The sequence below is a fragment of the Melanotaenia boesemani genome, chromosome 3 (assembly GCF_017639745.1).
Source record: "Melanotaenia boesemani isolate fMelBoe1 chromosome 3, fMelBoe1.pri, whole genome shotgun sequence".
Lineage (NCBI taxonomy): Eukaryota > Metazoa > Chordata > Actinopteri > Atheriniformes > Melanotaeniidae > Melanotaenia > Melanotaenia boesemani.
This window is the reverse complement of record NC_055684.1, coordinates 35,782,085-35,799,827: the sequence shown is the minus strand read 5'-3', so window position 1 is coordinate 35,799,827 and position 17,743 is coordinate 35,782,085. Positions and strand designations below refer to the sequence as shown.

The 17,743-nt window shown below is 41.2% G+C and overlaps 1 protein-coding gene across 24 annotated transcripts in view; it reads right to left on the bottom strand.

Annotated features, from left to right (window-relative positions):
* Window positions 1-17,743, bottom strand: part of cast (calpastatin) — a 33,749-nt gene that overhangs the window by 14,133 nt on the left and 1,873 nt on the right. For 12 of the 24 annotated variants that reach the window (XM_041980223.1, XM_041980225.1, XM_041980233.1 and 9 more), the window contains exon 1: window positions 14,812-14,966. The exons of 7 other annotated variants lie outside the window; for them this stretch is intronic. In XM_041980223.1, coding sequence (XP_041836157.1) covers window positions 14,812-14,886 — 75 coding nt within the window. In that variant the 5' untranslated portion in view covers window positions 14,887-14,966. Of the gene's footprint in view, window positions 1-5,356; window positions 5,528-14,811; window positions 14,968-17,743 lie in introns of those variants that run through there. 5 more of the 24 variants (XM_041980227.1, XM_041980236.1, XM_041980246.1 and 2 more) reach the window with 3 other exon arrangements.

The following is a 17,743-nucleotide window of genomic DNA, read 5'->3' as shown; positions in this document are numbered from 1 at the left end:
AACGTTTAGAGAACATATCTGCCATGCAAAAGGGTCTTAGCCTGATGTAGTTTACATATTTATTTTACTTATTTAATCTTGTCCTTATTTAAAAACCGCCTATTTTTGTAACTTTTTCAATTCTGTTTTTTATGCTTTTGTTTTACCAAAGCACACGTCTTCATCTACCTATATATTTATACCTATATATATGTTTTTAGGTATATTTGATTGTGGTCTGGGCTGTTTCTGTGACCAGGAGTCTGTGGTCAGAGTGACTCCTGGTGTGCGTGGATCCCCAAGATATTGTTTCCTCACAACAGCGTCAGATTATATTCTTTTATTCTGAGTGTTTGTGTATGAGAGAGAGAGAGAGAGAGAGAGAGCGAGAGAGAGAGAGAGAAATAATAAGTGTGTTTTAATTGTTTGTTTCTTTGTTTTCTAAATTCTTTGATTGTGTTGAGCACTTTGTGCTACTCATGCAATCATTATCCTGTTTCCATATTTTAAAGATATATGACAAGTCCTGCAAATACCACGTACAGTAGCTTTACCTTTTTGCATAATTTCAAGCAGGCTCAATAAAAATTGGATGCTATATAGAAAAAAAAGGATAATATTACTGAAGAAATAGTAAGTCCCATAAATTGGTGCCCTTAACAATTTGTATATGCAATATACATTTATCTTAAAGTTATCCCTGTTGGTTACAGAAACTGTAAACATTCAGTGGCTGCCATTAAAAGCTCGAAATTACTCTGCTCAAATATTAGCTCTAAAGTTTACAGATGTAAATCAACTCTGTACAATATAACCAAACTGTGAACACACTTCAATCAATCAATCAAAAGTGTATTTGTGTAGCACTGTTCATACATAAAGGCAGCACAAAGTGATTTACACAACAATAACAACTAAATATCAGGAGCAAAACAGACTAGAAAGAAGCTTTCACATACCCAAGCATATAACTCAACCAAATTAAAAACAAAAACACACATCCAGTCACTTTCTCTCACACACCCTCACAGGTAAAGCACACCCTACCAACCCAACATTAATACCATACCCCACAGACAAACCAATCCCCAATATCAGGCTTAATGCTGACATGAGGAAGCATGCAACAGTTTTCAGGTGGAGCTGAATATGCTGCACAGCCCAGCCCATTTGGAGAAAAGAGCCTCCACCCCTCTGATGTGAGGGCAGGATTTACTGCTGTTAGTTCACATCCCACCCAACACATGGTGTGGCATTGTATCATTGTTCAGTCAGACCAAGCTTAGCCTGTTGGTGAACATTACACACAACTGTGTATTTGTTTATTACATGTTTTAAAGTTCATCTGGATATAAAGACAAAGGAAGAAAGTCATCCAGTTGTCAAACAAGTTATGACTGACCAATGTATGAACTCAGTATTTATAAATCCAAAAGATTTAACATTTAACATTTAATTTAACAGAGCTATTAGATCCAGTGAATACATTATCAAGCTTTAAGTGAGTTAACCTGTTAAACCAGCTCTGCATCAGCTGTGCATCCTCAGTGAATCCAGGCTGTATCTGTATGACTGACCAGTGAGTAAAGAGAAGCATGAACAACAGAAAGGGACAGAAGTTCATAGATGAGACATAGAACACAATGTATTTCACCATATGAGCCATCTGCAATTTGGGACCTCTGGTTTAGAAATGATTGCACCTCAACACAGCCTGTGATTGCCTCACACGCTGCTGTTACATTTAACACAAATGAAGCCACAACCGCACTCACAAATGTAACATCGTACACTGTGAGCAGCTTCGCTTCAAGGGCAAATAAATGGTTGAGTTTTCCCCATGTTTTGGGGGGAATTACCTGACTAAAAGTGCATTAAAAAATATTAAATTCCAAAAAGGAATGATCAAAATCATCCAAAACAGATAAAATAAAATCAATATTTGTACAATCAGTGTTATAAAAACAAACTTTCTTCTCAGCTACAACTTTTTTCTCTTTTGCTATGCTCTTCTAGAAATTCAATTGATATAAATTGGAGGAAAAGTGAACAGAATATTGTTCAAAAAGCAAATGAGGTGGAAGTTGCATAAAGGAGGAGAGGTCACAGGGACCCAGGCCATCCCCCCGACACAGGGGAAGTCAAGCTGCCTCTGTAGTCACTGTAAACACTGAACGTTACCAAGTCACCATAAAATCATTAATAGACGAAGAAAAAGGAAGAGTTGTTCTGCATGCTGGAAATATGTGTATCCAAGCACAAAATTTTAAATACAGACATCTAATAAATGGAGACACAATGAAACACGATGGAGGAGTCCATAAAGTACTAACCAAAGCTTGACAGAAGGGTGGTTTTCGTCTCAATATAACTATCACCCTCTGACCCCTCACATACATTTTTTAAATTCCACTCTTAAACAACAGAACACACTCATCAATGTGCATTTTCACATTTATCATTTTATCACAAGGATTTAATCTTGGAAAAAAGCTTTAATCTACACATATAAACAACGTGGCCTTTGTTCGAGACTCAGTCTGAAATCAAAAGCACTGATTGATCGGGCAAGTCTGAACTTAAATCGAACCACTGCTGCAGCAAGAAACCAGCTAAGCTACCCATTTCTTCCACAGTCCATTATGAGAACCAAGGAACAGCGTTGCATGCAACGAAATGATAATATGACACATTATCATATCCAGCACAACTCATTCTGTTAGAAATCATACAAACCGTTAGTACATGTTAGTTTTAAGTCAGTCTTCTTCTCCTCAACTCTGCACTGAAGCAAAATCTCTTATTTCACAAAAAACCTGTTTTTCATGTCAAAAGATATGGAATTAAAAAAGCCACATTTTTAAAAATCTGAACAGTGGTTGCTCACACTGGAAAAACAGCCCACAGGGACGAATACTAAAGACCCACAAGGGTGAAAAAAAAGAAAGAATTTATTCAGGAAGAACCTGAAACAAACCACTGAGCTATTAGTAGTAAAACTGCCTGTTGCTTTAACTTGACCCTGATTTTCAGCTGTTTTAAAAGTTAAAGTAGAGGTTTGTTTTGCACTGAGCTCACTGGGCTCAACCTAAGATCCAACCAAGCTATTAGAGTTTTCTGTCAGCTGTGACTCAAAAATGCTGCATTCCTACACTCCTCTTGTCTCTTGTTGGGCAGCAGCTTGTCAACACTAGGCTTTACATCCATAGACACAACAGTGCAGCACAAGATAAATGCAGTGATAGCCAAACTGTAAAATATTTTCCACATTTCCACATGTCAATTTTTAATTTTTTCAATTCCAAAAATACTAAGTGACAACTTTTATAAAATCTTTGCCGGATAAAAATATATATATTAAAAAAAAAAAAAAAATTATATATATATATATATATATACTACAGTCACTGTAGCATGAATTCTTGCTTTTGGTACTGATCACTAGACCCACGTCATTATATTTTTAACCAAATGGCTCAAATGCTATCAAACTGTTAAGCATTAGCTTTAACTCGTCGAATAAATGTGGTGCGTTTATCAGTGCTGACAAATAACAACTGAACATGGGAATTAGGAGAGAAAATCTCACAGATATGAACAGATCACAAAAAAACAGACACCACACTGTGCAGCAGATGCTAATGAAACACAAGCTAACTGCAAGTGGTTGATGTTAGCGCAGTATGTCAGAATTTTCACAAGATTTTTCTCACCAAATGCCATGACTGTAACACTTAGATAGGACAGAGCTAACAGAAATACATTGAAATGTTTCCTATGTGAAAATCTTATGCTATTTTTATTATTTGCTTTTATCCTTTAAATCAGAGCAGTTATTTTTGTGATGTATGCTTATACAGACAAAATCAAAGTTGGTAAGGAAACTGCTTAGATGCAGTGGACTATAAAATAATGCAAATTAAGACTAAACTACAACAGCATCCACACACTGGGATAAGCTTAAGTATAAATACATATACATAGTATATGCAAACGCTTAACATTGTAATTTAATTCAATATACCTGTAGCTGCATGGCATTAAAAGTCCATTTGGAACCTAACACAGATATCCAAAAGCATGTTTTTTTTATTACTTTTTAAGTTCACTATTTGTGTAAAAATCACTGGAGGCCACAAATATGCAACAAACTATTTGAGTGGGGGCTGCATTGCGCACGATACAAACTGTATGCTATCACATGTACAGTTTTTTGGTATTATATCATTAAACAATAAGGAGACTAAATGACACTGATGATAGATAAAGCACTCCTATTAACGTCTCGGTCATTCTGGAAGGGCCATTAGGCACCCATCACATGACCATGGCAGTGGAGTAAAACAATGTGGATATAATGTCATCGTGTCATTTAAAACCTTTTTAAATATGATTCTTAAGCCATGTTCTGCATAACATATTTGTTTGTCTAAAGAGAACAGACAATGCAATATGTATACAGGCCTTACCCAACAACTGTGATAAAGGCCTGGCCCTCTAATGAAAACTGATGACTAATGCTGCGCCCCACCCGACACCACTAGAAGGCACATTGCTGGAAATCACTCCTCAGTTCGCTCTCTGCTCTAAAATAGCACTGGTGACTTTCTAAATGGTCAGCAGTGATGATGTACATCACCCAAACAGTGCCAATGATGCAAGCTGCAGTGTAGATTTATTGTTATTGCTCTAAGGAAGATTTGATGAGCAAACAGTTACAGGCTATGCTGATGTGGCGCTGTTAATTCACTTTTTTGTCAAATTAATTAAATTCAGGAGAAAGACAGAGAAAATGCATCATGGTTTCTGTTTTATTTCTGCCTCGTTTTGCAATTTAACACTTTACATTAGATAATTGCTTCTCATTCATTAAGGAAAGACTGACACACTGACCTTATATTTTTACATATTCTTGCTACATTTGTCTATGCACTGCACAGTATGAGGAGTTCATGGTGACTAGCAGAAGCAGAGTTAAGATTTTGTCCAAAAGGTGCTTTGATAGTCATTGTGAGAAACAGTAAAACACAAGTCCGGTGTCCTTCAGTGCACATTAAGGAGTTTACTTTTTATTTGGATCCCATATTGTTGCTACCTTAGCAACAACTGCCCCCTGGCTCCATAAAAGCAACAATAACAAACATGGTAGCCTAGTTTGTTGCCAACTTTCCTTAACTCGACAAGCCAAGAAACTTTAGAAGATAGATGCTACATGCTGTTAGATCAACAATAACTTGCTAAAACTCTGATCTGAACAAAATATTCACTGAGGCAAGAGCCATAACAAATTTGACAGGTATCAGTCTAAGAGGAAGCTTTTCCACACAGGCATTCACAAAAGAACCGGCAGAAAAGGAAACACAATCCAGATACGTACCATAGGTTTGACTGAGAGTGATTATCCTCAATGTGTTGTGTATTCTACCAAGATTCCCTCTGAAAGCTGACAGACACTTACTTGGGAAATACTTCAGTCCAAAAAGTAAGGCGAGCAAACACCCATGCACACGTATACACACATGCAAACACACCCAAACACACAAGCATACACACCCAGTGGTAGAAAAACTTGCTGCTCCGCCCTCTTAAAATGTGCACAGGCTCCACCTCATCATCCACAAGACAGCAGCGCAGGCTCAGTCAGATTGGACAGTCAGACACACAATGACCCACCCACTGCTTGCTGCCTATAAGGAGGACTACATTAGCCAGCTACAGGGAAACTTTGGGTTGGGTCAGGGCAGGCTCTGTAAGGAGGGATGTTGTGGTCTGATAACAGCCATGACACCAAGCAGGAAGAGTTAAAGCAGAAGAAGAGCTGAAGATTGAAGCAGGGATGTGGCAGATGTGGATTTGCTGTAGCAGTGTTATTTGGCAGAGTTTGGGTGTGTCAGGTAGACTCACTCCTTAGGAATCTAGACTGCAGAGCTGCTTGAACAGCAAAGACAGCGAAAGAGCGCATGTATGTGTGCCAAAAAAAAAAAAAAAAAAAAAGCTGAGGGAGGGGGATCACATGACACGTCGTCCAAACCACCCAGAGCAGAGAAAATTACAAGCTATATCTGAGATGGAAAATGTTACACCTAAGTGAACATAAAGAGCTTCCGCACATTTTTCAGACAAGTTCTTTCTGGTCTTTAAAGTAGATCCTGGACAAAGGAACAGGCAGGAAACAGCTTCTGGACAGCAGCCAAGGGTTGCAGAAGAATTTAAGAAACACACAGCCCTTTCCCTCTGCACAGACACACAGCACACACTGTTTGATTCTGTAGTATTAGCTTTAGCTGATCCTGAGAATTTAACCCTCCTTGCAGATCAAATAATTTCCAACAAAAAAACCGATCAAACTCTTAGAGAAGGGCGGGGCTTTTTAAACAACACCCCCTTCTGTCTAAAAATGCTCATAGCACAACAAGCAGTCTGTGAGGTTTTATGGGTGAGAGCAAGACAGTGTGTGTGTGTTTCTAAAAGTCATCATGCCTAACCAAGTAGTCCTTGGTAACACTTATCTTTCACGACAACCAGTGAGCTACAGCAGACCCACCCATTCGGAGGGGATCAACACCAACAGCATTGCAGCTGTAAAACAGGGGGTTACTAGTCTGATATATAAGTTTGTAAAATTAAATATATTTGTCTTTATGTTATCAGGCAAGTTCTGAGTTAAGCTAGAAACATCCACTGAGAGGAAATAAGAGCTGAAATAATTACTTTACAAAACAAAAAAGCTAAACTGGCAACCCACGCTTTGCCCAAAAATTCTCAAGAGTTTACAAGAGTGTGAATAACATTCAGTCTGAAAATGAACACCAGCTGCCAGGATGAATATATTTTCTTACTTTTGTCATCATGTAGAGAAAGGAGGAAAACTCTGCAGCCATTGTTGACTTGACTGAGCTGAAACACTCACAAAAAATGAAGATAAGGGGGCAATTTTTATAACTTGACAAACCAGAATAGTAACTGTTTAAGGGATAGCTATACATAGATTAAATCTGCACTGGAGGGAATTTTAAAGGAATGCTTTTAGGTTTCAATCAACGCTGCATTTGCTGTGGAACAATAGCTGGGTTTCCATTCACCAGAAAATCAAATCTGAAGTGATGTGTAAAATGCTAAATAAATAAATAAATAAAAGTGAATCAGACTCAATTGGATTTCCATTCTACCAAATATACATAAAGTCTCTTTTAAAACTGTTTCAAAGTACCTCAAACTGGCGTAAGAATTTATTTGTGCACTTTAGTAAAAGTTTTTCTCTGTTTTTTTTAGCCCATTCTATTCACCTTTTCATAATTATATCTTAAAAATATGAATCAAAAACTGCAACAGAAATTGTCACTGGTTGTAATGAACTCTCAAATGTAAGTCGCTTTGGATAAAAGCGTCTGCTAAATGACTGTAGAATAGAACTCATTTTGTGTTGTAACCTAACATGGACTGCAGAGCTTGTTAGCCTCTTTTAGTGCATTTTTTTAATGTTACTAAGTGGTTGAGCAGACACGCCTGTTACTCCCAGCCTGCACCTCGAGAAGTGGACAAACTGCTTGCTTGGAAACTACATGCACTACATGCATATTTATTCTTTGATAACAATCAAAATATTTCTCTCAAGAGTTGGTAGAGCTAAACCAAACAATCGCTAAAGGAACTAATGAGTTGGGGTTTTTTTCAAAATAATTCTTAGTATTCATTGTTGGTTTCTTAGCAACATGACTTTAACTTAGTGTTGTTTAATTATTTTTTGAAATATTTAACAATATGTGAGCTTGTTGTGGAGCTCAAGTGACTTAAATAAGAACAGGAAGAGGCACAAAATAACTTAAATCAAATTAGGACACCTCATACTCCTCTGTCATCTATGTATAGGGCCATAAATCTTAATGAGTGTGATCTTAGGGGATAGTAGTGGCCTAGTGGTTACAGAGGTGGGCTTGGGTCTGGAGGACCTGGGTTTAAGTCCCCAGATTAGCAACTGAGGTGAACCACTGTGGGTCCCTGAGCAAGGCCCTTAACCCCGAACTGCTCCCTGGGCACCAGAATCTGGTCTGGCAGCCCACTGCTCCTGGTTTAATGTTAAAATGAAGAGGACCTTCTTCCATTCTGGTATTGCTCCCGGTGAGAGGCGCCAAGCAGGTGTGGGCATGCTCATTGCCCCCCGACTTGGCGCCTGTGCGTTGGGGTTTACCCTGGTGAACGAAAGGGTAGCCTCCCTCCGCCTTCAGGTGGGGGGACGGGTCCTGACTGTTGTTTGTGCTTATACACCAAACAGCAGTTCAGAGCACTCCCTCCGGGGACTCCCTCGTTCTGCTGGGGGACTTCAATGCCCCCGTGGGCAATGACAGCGAGACCTGGAGGGGCGTGATTAGGAGGAATGGCCCCCCTGATCTGAATCCGAGTGGGGTTTTTTTGTTGGACTTCTGTGCTCGTCATGGATTGTCCATAACGAACACCTTGTTCCGGCATAAGAGTGTCCACATGTGCACTTGGCATCACGACACTCTAGGCCGCAGTTCGATGATCGACTTTATAGTCGTATCATCCGACTTGCGGCCGCATGTCTTGGACACTCCGGTGAAGAGAGGGGCGGAGCTGTCAACTGACCACCACCTGGTGGTAAGTTGGCTCAGACGGTGGGGGAGGATGCCGGTCAGGCCTGGCAGACCCAAGCGTGTTGTGAGGGTCTGCTAGGAACGTCTGGCAGAGTCACCTGTCAGAAAGAGTTTCAACTCTCTCTCTGGCTGAGCTTCAACCATGTCCCGGGTGAGGCAGGGGACATTGAGTCCGAGTGGGCTGTCTTCTGTGTCTCTATTGTTGAGGCGGCCAGCCGCAGCAGTGGCCGTGAGGTCGTCGGTGCCTGTCGTGGCGGTAACCCCCCAACTCGTTGGTGGACACCGGCAGTGAGGGATGCCGTAAAGCTGAAGAAGGAGTCCTATCGGGCCTTTTTGGCCTGTGGGGCTCCAGAGGCAGCTGATTGGTATCGGCGGGCTAAGCAGAGCGCAGCTTCGGCGGTCACTAAGGCAAAACCTCAGGCATGGGAGGAGTTTGGAGAGACCATGGAGAATGACTTCCGGACGGCTTTGAAAAGATTCCGGTCCACCATCCTGCGGCTCGGGAGGGGAAAGCAGTGCTCCATCAACACTGTGTACAGTGGGGATGGGGGGCTGCTGACCTCGACTTGGGACGTTGTGAGGCGGTGGAAGGAATACTTTGAAGACCTTCTCAATCCCACCAACACATCTTCCGATGAGGAAGCAGAGTCTGGGGATCCTGGTGTTGGCTCTCCCATTACTGGAGCTGAGGTCGCTGAGGTGGTTAAAAAGCTCCTCGGTTGCAGGGCCCCAGGGGTGGATGAGGTCCGCTCAGAGTTCCTTAAGGCTCTGGATGCTGTAGGACTGTCTTGGCTGACACGCCTCTGCAGCATCGCGTGGACATCGGGGACAGGTCCCCTGGACTGGCAGACTGGGGTGGTGGTCCCCTTTTTCAAAAAGGGGGACCAGAGGGTGGGCTCCAACTACAGGGGGATCACACTCCTCAGTCTCCCTGGTAAGGTCTATTCAAAGGTGCTGGAGAAGAGGGTCCGGTTTTCGTCCCGGTCGTGGAACAGTGGACCAGCTCTACACTCTCTTCAGGGTCTTGGAGGGGGCATGGGAGTTCGCTGAACCAATCTACATGTGCTTTGTGGACTTCGAGAAGGCGTTCAACTGTGTCCCCCGGGGACTCCTGTGGGGGGTACTCCGGGAGTATGGAGTGCCGGACCCCCTTGTACGAGCTGTCCGGTCCCTGTACGACCGGTGTCAGAGCTTGGTTTGCATTGCCGACAGTAAATCAGAGTCGTTTCCGGTGAGGGTTGGACTCCGCCAAGGCTGCCCTTTGTCACTGATTCTGTTCATAACTTTTATAGACAGAATTTTTTAGGCACAGCCGAGGTGTTGAGGGGATCCAGTTTGGTGGCCTCAGGATTGGGTCTCTGCTCTTTGCAGAGGATGTGGTTCGGTTGGCTTCATCGCGCCGTGATCTGCAACTCTCACTGAAGAGATTCGCAGCTGAGTGTGAAGCAGCTGGGATGAGAATCAGCACCTCCAAATCCGAGACCATGGTCCTCAGCTGGAAAAGGGTGGAGTGCCTTCCCCGGGTCGGCAATAAGGTCCTGCTCCAAGTGGAGGAGTTCACGTATCTCGGGAACTTGTTCACGAGTGAGGGAAGGATGGAGCGTAAGATCGACAGGCAAATCGGTGCGGCGTCTGCAGTGATGTGGACTCTGCATCAATCTGTCGTGGTGACGAGGGAGCTGAGCCAAAAGGCAAGTCTCTAGCTTTACCGGTTGATCTATGTTCCTACACTCACCTATGGTCACAAGCTGTGGGTAGTGACCGAAAGAATGCGAATACAAGCGGCCAAAATGAAATTTCTCCGCAAGGTGGCCGGGCTCTCCCTTAGAGATAGGGTGAGAAGCTCGGTGATCTGGGAGGGGCTCAGAGTAGAGTCGCTGCTCCTCCGCATCGAGAGGAGCCAGATGAGGTGGCTCGGGCATCTGGTCAGGATGCCTCCTGGACGCCTCCATGGTGAGGTGTTTCGGGCACGTCCCATCGGAAAAAGGCCTCGGGGAAGACCCAGGACATGCTGGATGGACTATATCTCGCGGCTAGCCTATGAACGCGTCGGGATCCTCCCGAATGAGCTGGTGAATGTGGCCGGGGAGAGGGCATTCTGGGTTTCCTTAGGCAGCTGCCCCTGCGACCCGACTCTGGATAAGCGGCAGAAGATGGATGGATGGATGGATGGATGGATATATATATATATATATATATATATATATATGAAATGAATAAATAAATCTTGGTATATGGGTCACTTTCTTTCACCAAAAGTATGAAAACTATGTCTGTTTATATCATGTCATTCCATGATACAGCATCTTAAAGTGCAGTATCATGATAACGCTGCATCTCACAAGTTGGTGTATTAAGATTTTTACTAAATGCTTGTAAATTTGAAAAATAAGAGTTTGCTTGATGCCTATAAAAAAAAAAAAAAAAAAAAAAACAAGTCATGTCACTCAGAGGTTTGATGAACACTAACCTCAGGGTTCCAGTATCCCATTCAACCAGACAGACAGACTGGTGAAACCATGAAAGTGTTTTAGTTATTTTGGTACACGAGGACAAACAGAAATAGTGGCGTTGTGTAAGCTGTAAGCTATAGATGCCCTTTGCTATACTGCCTTTAAATTTAGCACTCTGTGTTTCCTCTGGTTCATTGACCCACACACCAAAACCAGAGACATACAAATAAAAATGTATTCACCTTTTTCCCAGCATTCCCTGTCTGGACATGTTAACTCATGCAAACTGTATGCCATGTGCTAATAAAAGCCATTAGCTATGTGACAAAATACAGAGCAAGAGCACCAAACTCAGTCGCAAGAATTATTTAGATAGTTAAAAGAAATAATAATCATCACTAACTTCAGCTTGTCCCTTTCATTAAGAGAAATACCAAGAACCTCAATCACTGTATCATATCCAGTAAGTCTGCAGCTACAGAGTCTTCATAACTCATCTTGCTCTCCAGGAAAAACATAATGTGGCTACAAGCATAAGCTTTTCCTCAAGCATGGCAAATGTAAACAGGAATGGAAATGCACAAACAGAGCAACAGCACTTCGCTGAAGCCTTTTAGTCAGGTGCAGTGTGCATTAAAACCTGGAAGAGATCCCACAGTAGCTTTTATATAACTGAAAATGTTTGGTTCGAAAGTGAAGCTCAAGGCAAAATAACAGGGATGTGAGAATTCTGATGAGTGCAGGGAAATATTACAGCCTATCCATGAGATAAACAGCAATATTTGGTAACACATTTAACAACAAATAGAAAGATAATGTTTGAGCAAGATTTGTGTCAACAAAAGTGCCTACATATTTATGGTCACGTGCACACAACGTGCCATTCCACTCTTGCACAAGCACACACACAGCCTAAGGGTTCGGTGCAGTGTTCCATGGGCTGAAGCATCTCATCAATAATGCCTATTCCCAGCCATTCTCACAGCAGATTTAATATTTTGTTTTGTTTTTAATATTCAGAACACTCAATAAGTGGCTTTGCAAAGGGGCTAGGACAGCTTATGATATCTGAACTTGAGTATCCAGACACCACATGATGTGATGTCAGAAAAGTCCACGTGACACCGGCTCTAGCTGCCAACCCAGCAGGGCTGCAGTGATTTATTTCAAAGCATAAAAGAGGGAAATTCAAGTTTTAATTTCCTGCCAGTGGTGAAGAGCACATGCCTGACATCAGACTGATTTAAGCAGGATGTGTCAGCACCATCTAATATTAGTGGACACAGTTTATACCTTTGTTCAATGCTATTCTAGGGTTCTCTACAACAGAAAGAGTCACCTTGCTCATGCACCATGCTTAGGTACAATATGTAAGCACTTTGCATGAGCTTTTTTTATCTCGGGATACTGAAAAACAATGACTTCTTTTGGAAATTAAGGTTTAACTAATAAATCATTTGATAATCCAACAGTACAAAAGTTTTCCCTAAACTTGCTGTAACAACATGAGGCTGTTTTGCTGTAAATATATTATTTTTAAAATTTCAATGTGTTGAACATTTCTCCATTTAGGGATTTTTCTGAGTGGTTCTTGTTTTTGTTTATCTGAAGCACATGTACAAGGTCACATGATTTCACTGTTCAGCAGGTGGTGATAATATTCAAGGAAGACTGCATGCTTCTAAATGTTATGTCTGCTTTGGACTCCACCCTGTCTTAATGGAAACACATTATTTTTTAATTGTTAAATACTTCAATATGCTCACCAACTTCTAACTTTGTCTGCTGTTTGGTGCTGAGCAGGTGAAGTACAGTGGGATGTAGATGTTCCAGTGAAAGCAGCTTTATAGTCTTTTTTAGTTGTGCTGTTTAAATGAATTCCTCTTCTGTGGAAGCATCAGCAGCCATTTATTAAAACACATTCAACATTTATATTAATCTTCCCCCACAGATTCATTCAGATGTTCCTTTAACAGAGACTGAGAAGTGCCCTACACATTCACTTAATACTTGCCACTCGCTTGAGGTTGAACAGTACATTAACCTTACAGGTTTTTCTCAAAAGATCATGTCATATCGCCGTGACAACTCATATGAGCGTGCAAGCATGATGGATGGGTTTAACCAAGAATGTTGCTCTTTTCTTCTTCAGTCATTGATGTTTTGAAGAAATTTGAGCTTTTAGCAATCTGTGATAACGACTGCATTTTTATCAGCTTTCATTTATGCAGCTTTTATGTGATCTCTGTGATGCCTGTTGAGTGTGTGACGGAGTTGTAGCACAACCTAAAATCTGATTTATTTCTTCTTCCACATTCATTTCACCCAAGCACTATGATAAAATCACTTGCTGCTCCAAATATTAGCAATGACATTAACAGAGTAGGAGAGTTTGAGCAGCATTATTATCTATAGATTGAATAATATAACTGGTTAAATTAAGCACAATGCTACTGTTTAAATCTCTGTTTATGTGACTGCATACATAAACGCTACTAAGTCAGACCCAGTAAATCTTTGCTCTTTTAGACGTGACATCAACATGCTCAGCTGCCACCAGATTAATGGTATCAAAGGGGTTTGGAAAAAGGGGCTTATGAGAGTTGTGAGAGTGAAGCAAAACAACACATTACTGACCCCGACAGTTAAAGCTATTTAAGAAATTAACTTAAAAAGCTCTCAACTTTAACACGACATGAAAACAGCAGGAATGTCAATGTCAAAATTGACTTGTGCAACTTCCATAAGACCTACAGTAAAATATGTGTCTGTTAGGTCCATGTTTGTTTTTGATCATTGTGTCACTTCACTGCAACGGTTTTGTGTATGAGATATGTTTGCTTTCAGTGGAATTAGCCATGATAGATGAGTGTGAACTGCAGAGGAGGAAGAGTGCTGCAAGACCAGAGCTGGGAAACTTTATCTGAAAAACACAACAGAAATCCTCCCACCACAACTCTGAATGCTTTCTCTGTGCAAGCCATACTCCCAAGACACATTAGTCTTTAACCTTTAACACGTATAATGACACAGAGCAAACTAGCACAGCCCTGATAAGAAAATAGTGACATCAAGAAAGTCTGTGTAGACCTGGCACATATCACCACACAATCATGTTCTCTGGATGACATCCAAAAACAGAGAAGAAGACAATGATGAGGTTGCAGGATATGACCCAAGTTACATGCGATTCTAATTTGAACAAGTTTATTCCAGAAACACACCCTTTCAGATTGCTTCATCTGTTGCTGCCGATTATCAAAGGGGAATGCTATTTGGGGTGAGAGAGAGAGAAATCAAGCCATTTATGTAATATCCCAAATAGAACTAAATGTTCTTTTTCTATTAACAGCAAATCAGGAAATTATCAGCATAAAAACACACTTTAAAATAACCATGACAAGCAGGAATGTAGATTTTCATTCGGGTTTGATACTTGTAGCTACTCCTGGCAAACACTGCAGGCCTTGTCTCTGCGTCGGTTTAATATCTCACTCTGAACTGAACTCTCAGACCGGGTGCCTCACACATTCCAGCAGAGAGAGAGAGAGAAAGACATCTGGCTTGGATTGATTTTCCCCTATAAGTCCTCTGTTAAACAAACCAGTACAAACTAGACTAAAAGGACTAACAAAACAACCATGTATTCTTATATTTGCAGACTGATGTGAACTAACAAAACAAAACACACGTGGACACTTTATGGATCAATTACTCAACACACACCATGGAATAAGCACCCAAACATAAACAGATTTAGCACAGACCTGCTCCTCCACAGCTACATCCTGCAGGGCTGGGGCATCCCGAGGGCCTCGGATCCAACTCAGTAACTGGCCCATTTCAGCTTAATGTGCCTCTGAGTATACGTCTGTGTGTCTATGTATGTCTGTCAGCCTCTGCCTTATCTGCCGAATTGCTGCATGCTTCCAGTAGACAGGGAAGGAGAAAAGAGGGAGGGCAGAGGGACTGAAGGGGAGGCGGACAGGGAGGGAGGGAGGGGCGTGTGGAAGTTTCAGTGGGCCAGGCCGTCACTCACTGGGCTAAAAAGGGAAGTTAGCTGACCATGGACTGACACCCGCCTGATGAGGGGTCACATCTGAGCTCGTTCTCAGGGAAACAGATATGGCTTTGACGCACACACACAAGGGCACACATGCATGAAAACAAGCACACATGTGCATGTGTAAAACAATATTTACAGAATACCATCAGGTTTATCTGACTCAATAGCTCCAGTTCTTTATCAGCAACAACATGCAGAGATTTGTGGTAGTTTATAAACATGCTCTATGTCATGGCAAGACTCTCGACGTACACATGCATGTGGACACACTTCCTATGTACGGCCACTCATAAAAGGCTTGTGCATTTGTCCTGGCTCCCTAATTACCACTGACAGTAAACAAAGCGATATGGCTGAGCTGAAAACTTCTAACCCTGTTCTCTACTACAGTAATATAAACTCTTTAAGATAATAGCAGGAAATGAGTTTTATCAGCATCGGGCTGAGCTAAAGAAATCTAATCTGATAGGAATGGAGTACATTTAATCAAACCGACTAAAATGCCTTTAACAAACGGAAGACTAGGGAGTGTTTCACTGAAACGTAGCTGGTTGCTGAAGCTTAAGGCATGGGTGTTGGCTCTGAGATTTAACCATGCATAAACCTTTCTCCTTTGGATGTTTTACTTCAAACTTTATTTAAATGTGCCTAACTATACACAAAAGTGAGAAAAATGTCTATATTTGAGTTTCTGTAGTACCTTCTAATATTTATTAACACTATGTTGGAACATAAAGTCATCTAAGAACAATTTCGTTGCTTCTGCTGATTGTATGTCGTTCAAAGTCATTGAAGGTGCAAAGTGCAACATAACCATATCTCTGTTGCTTAACTTTGTGACTTTATGAGTACCTTTGGATAGATCATAGGTGGAGCCAGCAAAGACCTTTGCATGACTTAAAAAAATCTGTCTTACAGCTGAGCTGTCTTTTATTTTTAGGTGTTTTAGAAATAGATCACAAAGCGGATATAATTCACTTGACACCTAATATGTTTCAACCAGTCTGATGTGAAACTCCTGTTTGTGCAACAAGCAGCACAAACATGAATCATCAGGGCTGCATTCAGGTGAGCCACCCCTGGAAAGAGCAGAAGAGAGACTGAAGAGCAATTCACTTTACAACGTGAAGCAATAAAGCAGAGACAATAAAGTACTTCTCATGATAGAAAGGGGAAAAAATAAAATCTTTATTGGATTAAAAACCTGCAAAATTAACAAAGGGATCCTGTTTTGCACCAACACAAGCCATGACAACAACAGCCATGCAAGTGATAGTTGCTTATTAAATCAAATACCACCAAGACTCTGAATGCTTTCGATATGCAAGTTCTACTCCCAGAACACATTTGTCCTTAATCTATAACACATATAATGATACAGAGCACAGCCCTGATAAGAACATAGTGGCATCATATACAGTAGATGCTTTTCAAATCTCACCACACAGATATGGTGCATTTTGTCTGATGGACAGTTAATGAGAAAATTATCTCCAACAATATATCCTAAATAAAACCTCCTACAGATAATGGCATGTTTGTAAAGGCGGGACTTAACTGAGAATATTCATGTTTTTATTCTGTATTTAGCATTAAAATATTTCAGTGAAGGTATTGTTCATATCTATGGGTAAATCATAAAGCCCCGATGATAGCTAATTCTGCATAATTCTGCATACTTCTACATGTGCCAATTTGCCAAATGAATATGCATTTTTAACACACACCTCACTCACTAAACCCATAACATTTGCCAAACTTCTTGTTTGCTCCCACTAAAACTTGTGGTGAATTGTTATCTTTTATTAGGAGGGTAGTTTACTGGGCGCAACCTACCCTGCTCCCATTCTGCCAGCCAACACACACATAGGGACAGGAGGCTACGCGGGGCAATACATTTTAGTCATCATACTAATGAAAAAGCAAACACAAAGAGCATGACCCCCCTTGATCATGATCATGATGGTCATGCATGCTTATGTGTTCACAGATGTACACACAGGTTGTCCACATAACTCAAAACATGGCACAATCCCTTTCAGACAGACACACCTTGGGCGAGGTGAACTGCTGGCTGACCAAGCCTGTAAAACTAGCTGGTGCACCATGGGAAATTACATGTCTTCAGCTGTAACCGCCCAAAGAGCAATCTGAATGCAAATTACTTGAGTACGTGTTTGTATTCAACTATTTTTCAAGAAACAGCTCATGAAAACATACTCAACACATTTATCTAAAAGATGCTGTCATCAACACGTCTGCATTTAGACATATCTATGTTGTGCTATATGTAACTGGACTCCCCCTCCTAAACTTATATTTAGAGCCATGCTAGAGTTAAATCATTACTGTCTCTACCACTCGCTCTCCTAGATTTACAAATGTCAATCATCATCTCACACACACAGTCACAAAACACATCAGGTGTACTTGTCTACCTGTCGTCGGTCAGCTGTATGAAGAACAACTAAAGGCTGTATTATTTCTTAAAGAATTTATGAGTCTCTTGAGAATTGGTTCCAGTGGTGAATCGGACAGGTTTGTTCTGGAAAATGATCTTTAGATGCTTAACAAAGAAGGCACAGAAGAGGTGGTGGTGTACAGATGTGCAGCTCTTATCTTGGGTATCAGCT